Genomic DNA, 16,212 nt, shown 5'->3' with positions numbered 1-16,212 from the left:
AGATATATATTTAAATAATATTTGATTGAAAAAGATATGCATTTGATATTAAATGATTCTAGAGAAATGCAGATATTTTGATTTTTTGATAGTATTTTGCTACTAATTTTCAGAGGAGGCTGAGAAAATTCTGTTTTCACAAGTAATATGTCTGCCACAATAACTAAATATCATCTAGATGGAATTCACATCCTCTATGTTCGATTTTACTACCACCGGACGCCACATATTAAATAGATTTAATTGTCCTGTACCGGTACACAAGCCTCAGAAACTTCATTATATAGACTGGGAATGATATATTTAACCTTCCCCCCTCTGATTATCATGTCCGCTTTGCTATCATGTGGCACCAGCGACTGAAGCTACCTGAACCTCGCCCCTCATTTGGCACCCGAACAGCCTCGCTCAGATCAACAAACCCTTGGTCAAGGAAAGGCTCACGAATAACGTCCCTCCGCCGGAAACCGCAAAATATCCCGAATCGGCGGAATTCCATCCCTCCTCCGCGCCGGGGAGACCGGGCGAATGCGCAATCTGGGCCTGAAAACGCTCCCGCCTCGGCGCAAGACTCTGTCTCCGCAACACTACGGGATACCAACCCGCAAGACAACACACTTATCTCTCCCGTTCACATCCCAGAAGATCCACATGCAGTTCTTAGGGAGACCCATCCAGCTGCGGGGCTCCTAGCAAACTCCGGCTTGGTTGTCCAGAGGCAGCTGGAGATGATGAATGTGCTCCTGTACGTAGACCCTTCATTCAATTTGCGGTGACATCCTTCACAAGTCGCCGTTCTTACTGATGTGGTACAGTGGCTTCGAACAAGCCAACCGGTATACAATATTGGATGCGCAAGGGAACCATGTCGGATACATAGCTGAGCAGGGGAATAGTATGGGTAGCATGCTCGCTCGTCAATGGTTTCGAACACATCGCGCGTTTGTCACTCATGTCTTTGACAAACATCAAAATGAAGTCCTACGTGTATGTTACTTGCCCTAAGTAATATTTCAAATATACCATTTGTACTAACTATTTTCTCCAGTTTCACCGGCCCTTCTCATGGATAAATAGTCGAATCCGAGTTTACGATCCGTTAGACGTAGCCTCTTCATCCCATTCATCCTCAGCCGCCGTCCAAACCAACGCTGCGGAACCCCTTGTTGCTGCTACCTCAGGCGATTCAGCGCGAATATCCTCCCTTGACCTTGCAGATATGCGCGTGGTTGGTGAAACTCATTCTCAATGGGCTCCTCTGCGACGAAAATACAACCTCTTCCTATTCCATCCAAATCCGACTCCGGAGACCGATCTCCACACGAAACACGTACCTCTATCGAACGCAGACCTTTCCCAATCTCAAAAATTACAAGTTGCCAGCACTTCTGCACCCGGAGCATCCGGCGAATTTGGCCAATTTGCCTACGTAGACGAACCATTCCTGTCATGGGATTTCTCTCTCCGATCCGCAGATTCACGGCTGATCGGATCCGTGAATCGTAACTTCGTCGGCTTTGCTCGGGAGCTATTTACAGATACCGGCATGTATGCGCTTCGGATGGACGCCGCAGCGTTAGCGGAGGAGCGAGATCGACATCACATTGTCTCTCAAACGCATAAAGAATCACACCCGCTGTATGATAGCAGCGATAAGAGTGGGATGACACTAGACCAACGCGCCGTGATACTTGCCACCGCTGTCACAATCGACTTCGATTATTTCAGCCGCCATAGCTCTTCTGGTGGTTTGCCCATTCCACTTTTCGGGATGGGTGGCGGAGGAGGTGAGGGTGCTGCCAGTGGTGCTCCGGGTGGTGCTGCCGGAGGGGCCGTTGAAGGCGCTGCTGCGGAAGGTGCTGCAGGCGCAATCGGGAGAGGTGTTGCTGGAGCTGGAACTATGGCTGGATACGAAGCTATGCAAAGAGGTGCCTCTGCTGATAATCAACAGCAGCCAGATGAAACACAACAATCGCAAGATCACCCACCGCCGGAGGATGGGGCCTACCAGGACGAGGAGGTCTGGGGGGGGAGTGGACAGGATTGGTGGAACAGAGACGGTGGAAGTAATGGCGGGTGGGGTGAAGAAGGCGAAGGCGATGGCGATGGGGACGGTAATGGCTGGGGGGATTTCTTTTGATATGTCTCCCATAAATATTACACCGCATCTGGCGGAATTTTTTATATAATATTGTATTTTTATATTCTCTTTAAATAACTTTTTCTACATAGACCCGTGCAAAGAAAGAAAGGCATTTGATGTTGATCCAACTTTGTATGGAGTGGTTTACTTCTATATGCTTCTCGAAACATATCATAGATATTGCTGCTAGATTTACTACTTTATGTTTGAACGCAATGATTAATATCTGCTTGTATTAATTATTTTGTGTAGGGCTTTTTTTTTCTGTTGTCATTACCAGAATTTGTGTGACAACAATACTGGACTTTCCGGCTGTTGACATTGCAATCTGCAATCTGGTCTTGAATTTTTATACGGAGTATTTATTTATGTTCCCCAAGTCTTGGCATTGTTTTGTTTTCGCAAGCATTACGTCTGGCACAATAGTGCAGAACTTGCAAAACAGAACTATACAATCCTTCTATCCTCTCGGCTTTTCCCTTTTCCTTTTTAATAACCCCGCAATACTCAAAATATCGTCCTGTTCAAAGGCCGTCCCCCATCACACCAACACCTCTCGCAGGAAATCCCGCTCAGCCCCCTCTGAAAATTAGTAGTAAAATATCACTAAAAAATCAAAATATCTGCATTTCTCTAGAATTATTCAATATCAAATATATATCTTTTTCAATTAAATATCATTCAAATACATGTCTTTCTTATCTTTATCATTAAATTCATATATATCAATTAACTCTTTTTTTAATATATCTTATAATACTTATTATTCTGCTGTTTTATAAGTTTATATAAAGACTTCTATTTTATATCTCAGTCTTCTTAAACTATCTATTTCAGAAGTTTTGAATAATGAAAAGAATTCAGTTAATAATAAGATAAAGAAATAAATAAATAAGAAGAATATAAAGACTTAGTCTGAGAATTTTTAATATTTATAAATCTCTATATCTGAGTCTAACATCTTATATAGATTATATAAATAAGTGATTATTAATAAAATAAAGAATAAGAGAGATAATAAAATAATTAATAAGTAGAAAAAAGAAGAAGAATTAGAAGAATAAATCTATAATTTTTATAATTAATTCTTCTATATAGATTTTTTAAATATTAGTAATTATATTCTCTTCTTCAACTCTAACAGCTTTAACTTTATTTAATATAGTATTTTTAAGTAAGATAATTAATATAATAATAATAAAATATATAATAAAAGAAATAGAAGAACTGAATTTATAATCTTATTATTATTTATATTCAGATCTACTATTAAATCTTTCATTAAATTCATTATTAAATCTTTTATTAAATACATTATTAAAATCTTTTATTGAATTTACTATTAAATCTTTTATTAAATACACTGTTGAAATCTTTCATTAAATTCACTATTAAATCTTTTATTAAATACACTGTTAAAATCTTTTATTAAATTTATTATTAAAATCTTTCATTGAATCTATTATTAAATTTTTCATTGAATTCACTATTAAATCTTTTATTAAATATACTTATCATGCTCCCGGCCGCGTCAAGGCTCTGTTGCGGTTTCACACAGCTTATTACTTTTATGCAGATGATTTCATTTATCTTACAGACTGTTTAAACTGGTTTTCAATCACTCTATAACATTATTTAAATATATTATAGAAAGATCTGATTGATAAATATAAAAACCTCACTTCTATACAAGATCAGCAGATTACTCTTTTATAGTAGTAAGATACTACTGAGATATCACTCTGACTATTCTTACTCATAGAATAAGAGAAGAGTATCTACTCATTATCTATACAGAATAGCTAGATACTGACTTCTTATTAAAGAAGTCAGTAATTCATTTTTTCTTCTATAAGAATATATACAAGAGTTACTATATTTCTTATATAATTTTCATAGTATATTAAGTATTATATCTGTGATATTCTCATAATAACTCTGTAGCTTATAAGCTCACTATTCAAGTAAAATAGTTAAGCTTATTTATATAACTTTTTAAATAACTATTTCTATATAATATCACTGACTAGTCACTGCTTTAACTCTATTATATTACAATTTAAATTACTTAATCTGATTATAAGTTTGAATCAGTTAAGCTCTAACAGACTGATATAATCTTATATACTTACACTGAGACTGATCTGATCTCACTCTTCGAAGAAAACTTTATATCATTCTCTAGAGTGTGTACATCTCTATCTCAGTAAAAATTCAAGATTTCTGAACTCACTGTATATTTTAATATAAGTTCTTCAACTGCTCTATTACTGTTATAGTCTCTATACATCTACATCTATTATAAAAATAGAGAGATTAAGATTGAAGATTCTCTGAGATATAAGAGAAATATATTATTTGAATTTCACAGCTTTATCTATATTCTTGAATAAAAATTTCATCTTAACTCAAGTCAGTTTAATACTTATGAGATATAAGTAATATATACTGTCAACTTTCTTGAAGATATCTCTGTGACTACTTAAGTTATTAAGAAGAGAGAGCTTGAGTGTATTAATACTGTTATAACTTAAGAAGTATTCAAAAACTTTCTACTGAATTAAATTAAAGATTACTATAACTGCAGCTTTACAGCAGTATAGTGATTTAACTTATTATATTAATAAGATAATAAGAATTCTTCTGATTTCAATATAAGATTTAAAGAATATTAAGAGAAATTAACTGATAATTTGAATCAATTAAAAATACAGCTTTATCTTATAAAGCTGACTCATAAGATATAGATAATAATATTACAGTATCAGAGTTTATTAATTAATTATACTGAGCTTATTAACTTGACTTTCTAAATCTATTTAAATAATTAATACTCTGAGAAAAAGATTAATAAAATCTCTTCTAAGTAATTAATAATAGAATCTAAACAGCACTGTGACAGCTCTAGTATGAAGAAAGTAAAGAAGAATTTCAAGTGTTTTAATTCTTCACTCACTGTAAAGAAATATTAAAAAAGATTTGATAAAGATCTCTATTTTAATTGTAGAGCTAATAATCACTATACTAGTAATTATAAGAAATTAAAGAAGAGAAGAAATTGAGAAGATATCTTCTTAAAGTTAACTTCTCTTCTGACAAATACATTCACAGAAGATAAAGAAGAGAAAGAAATAAAGAATTAATAATTCTCATATCTCTGAGTTTATATTATAATCACAATAAATACTCTGAATAAGAAGATATCAGTGAGATGTCTACTTAACTCTGAGATAAATACTAACTTCATATTCTATTTCATTTTCTTAATGAAGAATTGAAAGAAGATAGATTGATCAGATTATATAAAATTTACTGATGAAATAAAATATCACTGTTTTAATATAATTTAAGCAAAGTATATAATCACAGACTTAGAAGAAATCTTTAAGAAAAGCAGTCTGCTTCTTTATATAGTTAATATTATAGATGAGAACATTATTCTAGATCTTCTGTAATTGAGAGAAAACAATTCTCTTATTAACTAAGTCACTTAGATATGATGATACTGTCTCACTAATGAAGAGATAGTGATTAGACTGGCCGGCAAGACTATGAATTTCATATTTGATCTCATTTGATCTGATCTCATACATTTCTTGGCGTGAGTCTCACCAGGACCAAGCCTCAAAAAAATCTGAAAATGAACCATTTCTGAGAGAAATGGCATGAAAAATGACCAGATTTAATTCAAGAACAGTGAAATGAGAGTAATTTCTCAGAATAAACTGTGAAAGATGATTATTCTTTCAAAATCAGAATGAGACTGAAACTGAAGATTAAAATCAGTCTCATTCAGTTCATTTAGTGATTGCTTATATAATCAGAATTTGATAACAATTATTGATAACACTCATGAAACAACTAAATATATTCTTGTATAAGTTTATTCTTCACTTTCTCATGAAAACTACACTTCTCTGATATACTGTGATCAGAGATATTAAACTGTCTGATAATTTTATGTTTTATAATCATGAGTTTCTTGATTATTTCTTCTTGTAATTATTCTCAGTAATAGTGATAAATATCTTAACTTGAGTTGAACTTTCACTTCATTCTCATCTCTATCAATGAAATTGTCAGAATATCATGTATCATCAGTACAACAGTTGAATATATACTCTTAACAATTTTTCATAACTCTAGAATTGATTTAGCATGTAAATTCATCAGATTATCTTGAAGATAGCAGTCAAATTCAGTTTTATAAGTATGTAGTTTTGCCTGATTTTCAGTTGTAATTAATATATGCAAGTTCTGTTTCAAAGTTAGTATTATAGTTCTATGAAATATGAAGTGTTATCAAAGATCATTACTTACTAGAGAATTATATTTCACTGTCTTCATATCTTGAACATCTGCTCATTCAAATCTCTGATAGTTGACATTGTAGTAGTCTCAGACTAATTTAATATACAAGTCTCATTTCTTCTCTATTCAATCTTGAGAAGTGTAGATATTAACTCAATAAGAGAAATCTAGTAGAGCTGCTACAGCATAGTACTCTGCAAAAGATTGTTCAGTTTTGCTGTAGTAATATGCCAGTTTATTTCTTACAGTAATAATAGCCTGCACTATAACATCATCTCAGACTGAATTTCTTTTTAAGTGATTCAACTGCTTCTCAAGATGAGTAAATAAACTGTTATACATTTATCAGACTGACTGCAGCATTGATATACAAGTGATTAAGACTGTCTTTGTTATCTTATAAAACTGAAACAGTAAATCAATCACATATTTCAACTGAGTTTACTTTATATCAGAAAGTTTCAATATCTGAATCTTTTTCTGATCAGAGTATTATACTCAATAATTAATCATCTGATACAATTGAAGAGTCTGAACAGCTATCTTATATATTAAACTTCACTATATTCTAACATTCTGTATCATATTCAGTGATGTGACTGATTTGTTTATTTATTGAATATTATAGAATTGTTATTATTGTTTAGAGAAGATACAAATTGTATTAACAATGTTTCAAATCTGTGATATTTAAATTATTAGTCAATCTATTCAAAATTAACAGTAGCATTATTAAAAAGCATTATTAAAAAGCAATATTAAAAAGTGTTGTCAAAAAACATTATCTTTTGCAAAGTAAATGTAAAAGTTACTTGAGTAATCACTTTTATCTCATTCTCATCTCAAGAATCAGCTATCTCATTATTCTTTGTCTTAATGTTAAGATTCTTTATCAGTGTTTATATCACAAGTTAAATCACATGAGCAATACAGAGAATATGACCTTATTTATCATTTCAGAAATACAAAGTCAATTTTTACTTCAAGCTCTTCATCATAGTGTAGTTATTCACAGCATTATCAGTTATAATTGTAAGAAGACTGAGACTAATATCTTAATAGTCATTTTTAATCACAGTCATTAATATCTCTGTTATATAATTCTCAGTATGACTACTGATTAATGATTCAAATTTAATTAATATCTTTTAATAAGTTCAGTTCTTATCAATGTAATAACATGTAACTCTTATAAATGTAAGATTATTTATACTAGTTCATGCATTCACTGTGAGAGACACTCTTTGATAATTCTTCAACTCTGATTCTAAATGTTGTATATTGACTTTGTAGTGTATCTTGAGATTGAACTGAAGACAGAATTGATATGAAATATGAAGATTTAAATTAAGCATTTGAAGAAGTGTTCAGAATTCAGAGTTTTCAATTAATTAAAGAGAAAGATTCAGAGATATATATATATAAAGTAATTATTCATGAAAGTTATCAGATGAGAGTTATGAAATCAGAGTACTGATATATGATTATTTTCATATAATTTTCTTCAAATTAGAAAGTTAGTATTATTAAAAATCATTATCTGATAGAGTAACTTATCAGCTCAGTAGTAATTTTCTGATTATTTCTCTTTTATTATCTACATTCTGATGACTTCAGATGTTGGAAAATTTCTCCAGAATCATGATTAGTTTATAATGAATATTTCTGAATAGAGTTGCAGTGATTGCAGTAGAGAGATGACTCTTCAGTAATTTATAATATAATCTGTTAATAATTATTTCATAGTTCATCTCAATATTTGTATTGAGTTTTTCATAAATTTTGTGACCTGAAATCAGATGTGAAGAATAAAGTGATCATTTATTATAATTAAAAGAGAGTATTCTGTGTTGAATTGTAAACAATGTAGACTTTGTAATTCACAGTGATTTCTTAAAGAGTTTGTGAATCTTCAATAGAAATAAAAGAAGTGAAAGAAGTGAATTCAGAAGACATAATAATAATTTAAGAAAGATGATAATTTATTTTCAATAACTGATCACTGATGTGTGTAAGAAGAATTAATATAAGAGAAAATAATCTTGTTTCTTAGCTTAGTTATAATTTTAGTACTAACTCAGATTGAATATCATTAATGTATAAAAGTAAATAAATAATCTTGATTAATCTTTATCATATTTCTTGAAATATATTAATATTGTGAAAGAGAGTATTACCAAATTATATTATCAGATGATATTATTAAAAATATATTAATATTGTGAATATCAATGTTGAAAAAATGTTGATACTTATACATTATAGTGATTTGTGAATCATGATAGTTAAATATATATATATATATATATCATTCCTGACTTGATTACAACTTGTACAATAATTTTTGAAAACTTAAAATCAATTTTAATTATTAATAATTAAAAACTTAAACTTACAACTAACTAATATAAAAAGAAAAAAATCTACTTCTTCTCTTTCTCATTCTTCTTATCATTCTTCATAATTCACTTCTCATTCTTCTTCTTCTTCTTCTTCTTCTCATCTGAGATAATAATCATCTCAAAATCTCTCTTCACTATCTTCTCAGAGAAGAGTTCTTACTGCTCTCTCTCAGCCAGGTCAATCTGCATCTTAAAATCTCATATTTTCTGATCTGCTGCCTCAGGTTTCATCTCAGTAGTAAGCAGATTGACATGCTCAGAGAGCAGAGCTGTCTTCTCAATATTCTGAATCATGAAGTGCATTTGAGACCTGAATAAGGCCTTAATCCTCTTCTTCTCTGTCAGCTCCTACTAATCAATTAGAGAACAGAAGTGTTATCAAAAATTGTTATCTCTCAATAAATAAAAAACTTATCAGTTTTGACTTCTTTGTCTCTCACTTTAATATCTTCTTAATCTTCTTCTGATACTATTTATTTATAGTAACACTCTTCTTCTCTCTCTCTCTCTTTATCTTGAACTCAAACTATTCTCAGAACTTCTTCTAATCTTATCACTACTATATGAGACTCTTCACTGTCTTCTTCTTTAATCTCTCATAGATGATGCTATTCACATTATTTCTATACTTAGTTCAGTCTAAATCTATCAGAAGTATTACTTAAAATCATTATTATTTTACTCTCTTATAAAGTCTCTTCAAGACATTATAACATATCTTACAATCTGTCTTCTCTCACTTGAACATCTTCTTCTTCTCTTTCTTCAATCTGTGACAGTGCTCACACGCCTTGATGATTCACAGAATCACAGAATATTTGAAGAGAAATGACATGATTGATTTCAGTGAGTGTTGAAGAGAGATAAAGGCAGAAGAGACAGTCAGAAATAATATAATAATAATAATAATAATAATGATGATGATGATGATAATAATGATGATAATAGTGATAATGTTGATAATGATAATGATAATGATGATGATAATGATAATAATGATAATAATAATAATAATAATGAAAGAGAGAGTGCATTGAAATATATTACTGACTTATCAAATATAAAGAGACAAAGAAAATATTAACAGCTTTCAGAGATATATGAAAATAGCTACAGTGTTACATAGTAACATGATCTTCATTCAATGCATGCAGTGTTGATATTCTTTGTATACAGTTATTATATAATCTATATCAGAGATACATGCAGAAAACAGATCTTTATTACTAGAGAGAATAGTTGCAGTGATTCTCTGTTTTTATATTATAAAGATAAGTTATTCTCATTTCTTTCTTCTCTCTTTTCTCTTCTTCTTCAACTCATCACTAAGTTCAAGCTGGTATGAAAACTATTAAAACACTCTTAGAAACTCTTAAATTGAAGAGTATAGACTAATTAAATTTTAAATGCAGAAGAATCAAATTACATTCAATATTACTAATTATTCATTCTCTCTTAATAAAATCACAGTCACATCTTCTTCTCTCTCTCTCTCAAATGAAACATGGCCTGTGAAAAGCAAGTATCACATCAGATTATAATGATCAACACAGTCTCAGTACACAGAGCTGCATACACACAGTGCATACTGAACTGAAAGACTGTGTGAGTTGCAAATCAGTATCAGCATCTCAGAGAGAGCTGTGCAGTGTGAGAAAGCAGCAACTCTCAGTCACATATACAGAGAATGAATTGTCACAGTAAGTGCATATGCATTGCATGAAAGTAATGCTTTTTGATAACACTCAGTCTCTGATATTATGAAAATAGAGTCTCTCTGTGAGATTCATTTTTATTAGAAGTCAGAGAATCTTATATTTCTTAAGATCATCTTCACCTGTCTTATCTGTGAAATTAATGAGAGAAATTATTGATTTCAGTGTTCTGCTCTTAATATTATTTAAGTGACAGCAGAGTTCACTCTGATCACACTTTTTAAGTGTATATTTTCTAAATATTTACATTTATACAGATATATACTGATTATTTATTAGATAATGTTAAGATAATAACTCATCACAGCTGTGTTACTCTCACTGTGAGAAATACACAGTTAGTGATGAATATTGTAAAGACTCTGAGAAGTGAGTATTTTAAGAATACTGCAGCTCTGTGACCTTGATTTTTTTTATTTTTATTTTTTATTTTTTTATTTTGATTTTATTTTTTTTTTTTATTCATTCTGATTTTTTCTTGTTTTTGTTTTATTTTTTGTTTTTTGTTTTTTTTTTTTGTATTTTATATTTTTTTTATAATTAAAATTATATGAATTATAATCTATGTTCAGAAAAGTAATAATATTTGATAACACTCTCTGTTGAATTTTCAACAAATGAGCACTATGTTATGATATTATGTAAGTGAGAAGTGATTTCATAGTCTCATTTAATGTCATTCTCAATAATGAGATCAGAATGAAAATATGACTAAGAATTCAAATATATTCTTTATTCAGAACTAGATTTTTATTTAAAAAGTGAATCTGAGATCTTTAATATTTAAAATAACATGATTTGAGATCAATGTAATGAATACAAATCATGATCAGAAGTAATGCTTTTAGGCAATATAATAACTGTAAAGTTTGATCCTGGTCTCAGACACGGTCACATGATCAGTCTAATAGTGATAGAGAAATCTAAAGAGTTTCATCAGAAGAATTTTAAGAAAAAGATAGAGTTAATATACTATATAGCAGGTGACTGAGACTTAAGAATAGATAAAGAAGTCATCACTCTCACTGTAAGATTAGTAGCAGTATTTATTATTAAAGATAGATATATATAATATTTCTTTACAGATTATAAGAATGTCTTTTCAGAAAGAAAAGCAGTGAAGTTTTCTGATATCAAGATATAATATAAGATTTATCTTGAAGATGATGCAACAGCACTGTATAAGTTTCTTTATAACTTATTTATAAAGAAATTGAATATTCTGTATAAATATCTTCAGAAAGTACAATCAAAGAACTGAATATACTTATCAAAGAGTTCAGCAGAGATGTCTATACTTTTTATATCTAAGAAGAACAGTAGACTATGTCTATGCATAGACTACAGAGATCTCAATAAGATGATAGTTAAGAATTACTATTTATTATCATTAATTGATGAGATGATCAATCAATTATCTGAAGTAAAGATGTTCTCAAAGATTGATATACAGAATATCTATCATAGAATCAGAGTTAACAAAGATGATATTTGAAAAACAGCTTTTTATATCAAGTATGATAATTTTAAATATCTTGTTTTATCTTTTAATCTTTGTAATACTTCAGTTATCTTTCAGATCTATATAAATGAGACACTGTGAGTCCTTGTCAATGTCTTCTGTATAGTATACTTAGATGACATTTTAATCTTCTTGAAAACAGAGAAAGAATATAATACTCATGTTTAAGAAGTGTTGAGTTACTTGAGATAGTATTAACTCTATATAAACACTGAAAAATGCTTATTCTACATACAGAAGATTGATTTCTTAGATTATATTATTGAAATTAATGACATTTCAATGAATAGAAGCTGAGTCTTTATTATTGAGAACTGATCACTACTGCAGATGTACTGTGAGATGCAGATATTTCTAGAATTTATGAATTTCTACAGATGATTTATCTATATATATTCATAGATTACTGCTCCTCTTATAGATCTGTTAAAGAAAAGTGTGAAAGATAGAAAAATAGAACTGTTTATCCTCACTTAAGATACTATGCAGACATTTGCAGAATTAAAACAAGCTTTTACAGATATTACAATACTGAATCACTTTAACTCTGACTTATTCAGTCAGTGTGAGACTGATATATCTGAGAATGAGATCTGTGAAATCTTTTCACAGTTGACTAGACTGACCGTGTGATCATGTCTGAGACCAGAATCAAACTTTACAGTTATTATATTGTCTAAAAGCATTACTTCTAATCATGATTTGTATTCATCACATTAATTTCAAATCCTGTTATTTCAAATATTAAAGATCTCAGATTCACTTTTCAAATAAAAATCTAGTCTTAAATAAAGAATATGTTTGAATTCTTAGTCACATTTTCATTCTGATCTCATTATTAAAAATGGCATTAAATAAGACTATGAAATCATTTCTCACTTACATAATATTGTGGTTCGGAAGAACGTACGACCGTCGGATAATACCGCGGCCGCTTCCGAACTACTAGCGTACGCGTATGAGTGTAAAGGGGCCATAGCAGCTGCTAATTAAATTAGTGTACAAAATTACAATATATAAGAAGCCGGTGTACGCCTGTAATCATACACTGGCTTAAGCAACCTTTGAATCACATCTGATAGCATGTCTAAAAACTGGTGAGAAGTGCAGGCTCCTCCAGGGCATGATAATTCCATCTACAAAGCAATTTGTAGTTATCATGCCAGAGTGGTTCTAGAAACACCTCAAAAGATAGCATACAAAGGACAGTGAGTGAAAGAGCATCTGATTGATACTGCTTCACTTATTGAGGGAAAACTCCATGCCCAGATGAATGCCACATATGAGACGCGAACAGATGAGGTGTGAGAAAGGGAATGAAAGTAGTGAACCAGATTCAAAGAAGTCTGCTCTCTACTCAAAAGAAGAATAAAAAGAAGAGGAGTGGCCACCACCGGAGTCATACAATGATAACAGAAATCATATAATGATATAGTGATAGAATGATATAGTGATATAACAATACAGTGATATAGCAATATAACAATAGACATTATACAATCAATGAGAAAATCACTGAAATGAATACCTCTTCTAGCTAATACAAACAACACTCTTCTCTGCTACCTGAACTGGAAGGTATGCAGAACCTCTCAGAGAATTTACTCAAAGCAGTAAGAAAAGCAGCTGAGATCACTGAATCAGAATCAAAGCTCTGTACATGTACAAGGATTCTAAATGAGATTGAGGCCTTGTGTACACAGTGACAGGCTGAGACAGAAGTTAAATAATAATTGACATTCACTGCAGACTAAGTATTCACTATGAAGAGCTTCACTGATGCAATCATCATCATTAATAAAAATAGAGAAAACCAGATCTTAGGCCTGCAGCAGAAGATTGAACATTTACACAGATAGATAACTATATCAAATCTGAAGATCTTATTATAATTGTTCACAATCTCTTCAGAAGTATACACATCATCAGAGATCACTGTGCAGAATGAGAATTCAAGCATGAAATATATTAAGTCAGAAGATCTGCTGAAGCTATTAAGCTTTAATAATAACTGAAAAAATAATGCTGCAATCAGCTGACTAAGTCAGATGCAATTATATTATTGAATTGAATATAAACTTATAGACAGACAGTCAACAGAATTTTAACAAGTCTTAAGATCTGCTGCATTTCTACACAGAAAAGTGAAATCATTATAAATAATTGATGAAAAGATGAATCTCACAGACTCAGAGTGATATTCATTCTTATAAACATGAAATGAGTTTTTTAAATGAATCTTACACAACTTTGAGAAAGTGAATATGTGAGATAAGTGTTATGAATACTTCACTGAATGTAGATAAGTGAGTGATCTTACATTGTACTTTATATACTTCAGCTTACACTATCTCACATTGAATGAAGAGCTTTCAACATCTTTCTATTTACAGATCTTCATTCATGGTCTTACATCTAAGTTGAGAGCAGAATGAAAATGCTTAACCTTATAATCAGACACAGTGAAGAAAGTATACAATATTCTTATTATACAGAAATAAGCAAGTCAATTACAACAGAAAATACTGCAATTAAGTATATCTCAGTGAAGAACAGATAATCAGACTTCTATAATACAAGTCACACACTCAGACACAATGAATCTAGATCTGAATATCATTACTAAAGCACTGAATCCTCTGAAAAAGAGATTCTCTGAGTGAAAATCTTGATATTATAAGCATCAAGCTTGCTTCAACTGCAGATATCAAAATCATGATGTAAAAGATTGCACTCAGTATACACAGTCAAGAGAAGCAAGAGAGTCAAAAAACTAGCAGAATCAGTGAGCTCAGAGACACTCACTGATATTCTATGAAAAGTCTTTAAAGTGAAAGAGATGCCTGTGTTAGATAACTCTCTGAATTCTGTAAATATCAAGAGAAAGCAGGCTTCTGACTGAGATGCAGGTGAGGATGAAGTGAACACTTATCTTAATATCTTAAGACCTGAAATGTTAATGTATAAGAGACACTTGAATAAGAATTGAGAGATAGCTATAAAAGTGTTAGCAGACACAGAAGCTTCTATACAATATATTGATAATTATATAATCTGAAGATTGAAAGAGGTTCACTAAGTGAAGAATTCTCAATATATAAGATTATCTGATAATTGATATCTGATATCACTTATAAAAGTAAGAGTTTTCTTGCACTTCAGAGAATAATCTTGTTATATTTGAGTATAAGAGCTGCAGAACATGAAATACAATCTTATTCTCAGACTCAATTGATTTCAAAGGTTCAATCTGCAGATTCAATGATGTACATGTCATATGCAGTTAACTGATAGAAAGAAAATGATTCATACAATTCTATCAACTGATATGAGAAGGACATTTCATGTCTCTGATATAGAAGAATTAAATCTGCTTACATATTAATAAGTAAAGAGAATAATTTACAAGACCTTATCTGAAAGTATTCTGTATATTATACAGGACTCAGAAGTGAAGAAAATCAAGATAAAGAATATATAGAAGAACAAGCATATGAAGAAGCTTCTGAAGAAGCATGAGAAGGTCTTTCAAACAGATCTTTCATCAGAATTGCTGCTGAAATGAGGATTCATACATGAGATTGACACAGGGGATGCAAAACCAGTCAATCAGAATGTGTATCCTCTGTCACAAACACATCTTAAAGAACAGAAGTGTCAGATCATCAATCTTCTAGAATATGATCTCATATAACTCTCATTAAGTGTGTGAGGCTTTTTAGTTCTATTTATGAAAAAGGCAGATGAGAAGTGATGAATATATATCAATTATCAAGCACTTAATAAGCTTATAATCAAGAATGAATATTCACTGCTATAGATTCAATAACAGTTGAATACAGTTGAAAACACCTGATATCTATTAAAGATTAATCTTCTCTCAGAATACTGACAGATCTGTGTAGATGAACTGTCAGTCTCACAAATCATGTTTAATATGTAATGAGAGAAGTTTGAATTTCTGACAATGTCATTCAGTCTGACAAATGTACCTGCTATCTTTCAAATGATGATGAATACAATTCTTTATAAACAGAATGAAACCTCATGTCTCATATATCTCAATGATATTCTAGTCTTTTCAAACTTATATGACAAATATCTGAAGCATCTCAATGA

At 30.7% G+C, this 16,212-nt stretch overlaps 1 protein-coding gene across 1 annotated transcript; it reads left to right on the top strand.

Moving 5' to 3' along the window:
- The first annotated feature begins 217 nt into the window (after nt 1-217).
- On the top strand, nt 218-2,720 carry BDBG_01275 (scramblase). Its single transcript, XM_002628321.2, has 3 exons — nt 218-745; nt 816-987; nt 1,049-2,720. Exons 1-3 carry the CDS (start codon nt 345-347, stop codon nt 2,138-2,140), a joined length of 1,665 nt encoding a protein of 554 aa, XP_002628367.1. The 5' UTR covers nt 218-344; the 3' UTR covers nt 2,141-2,720.
- Nucleotides 2,721-16,212: the final 13,492 nt, after the last annotated feature.

This window comes from Blastomyces gilchristii (assembly GCF_000003855.2).
Source record: "Blastomyces gilchristii SLH14081 genomic scaffold supercont1.2, whole genome shotgun sequence".
NCBI lineage: Eukaryota > Fungi > Ascomycota > Eurotiomycetes > Onygenales > Ajellomycetaceae > Blastomyces > Blastomyces gilchristii.
This window is presented reverse-complemented; position numbering and strand designations above follow the sequence as displayed.

What these genes read in the sequence shown, in the direction of transcription:
- BDBG_01275 (XM_002628321.2), top strand. Translation starts at nt 345, where the DNA reads ATGTGGCACCAGCGACTGAAGCTACCTGAACCTCGCCCCTCATTTGGC. An exon ending in GAGATGATGAATGTGCTCCT is followed by an intron (nt 746 to 815) that starts GTACGTAGACCC and finishes GATGTGGTACAG; the next exon opens with TGGCTTCGAACAAGCCAACC. An exon ending in ATCAAAATGAAGTCCTACGT is followed by an intron (nt 988 to 1,048) that starts GTATGTTACTTG and finishes TATTTTCTCCAG; the next exon opens with TTTCACCGGCCCTTCTCATG.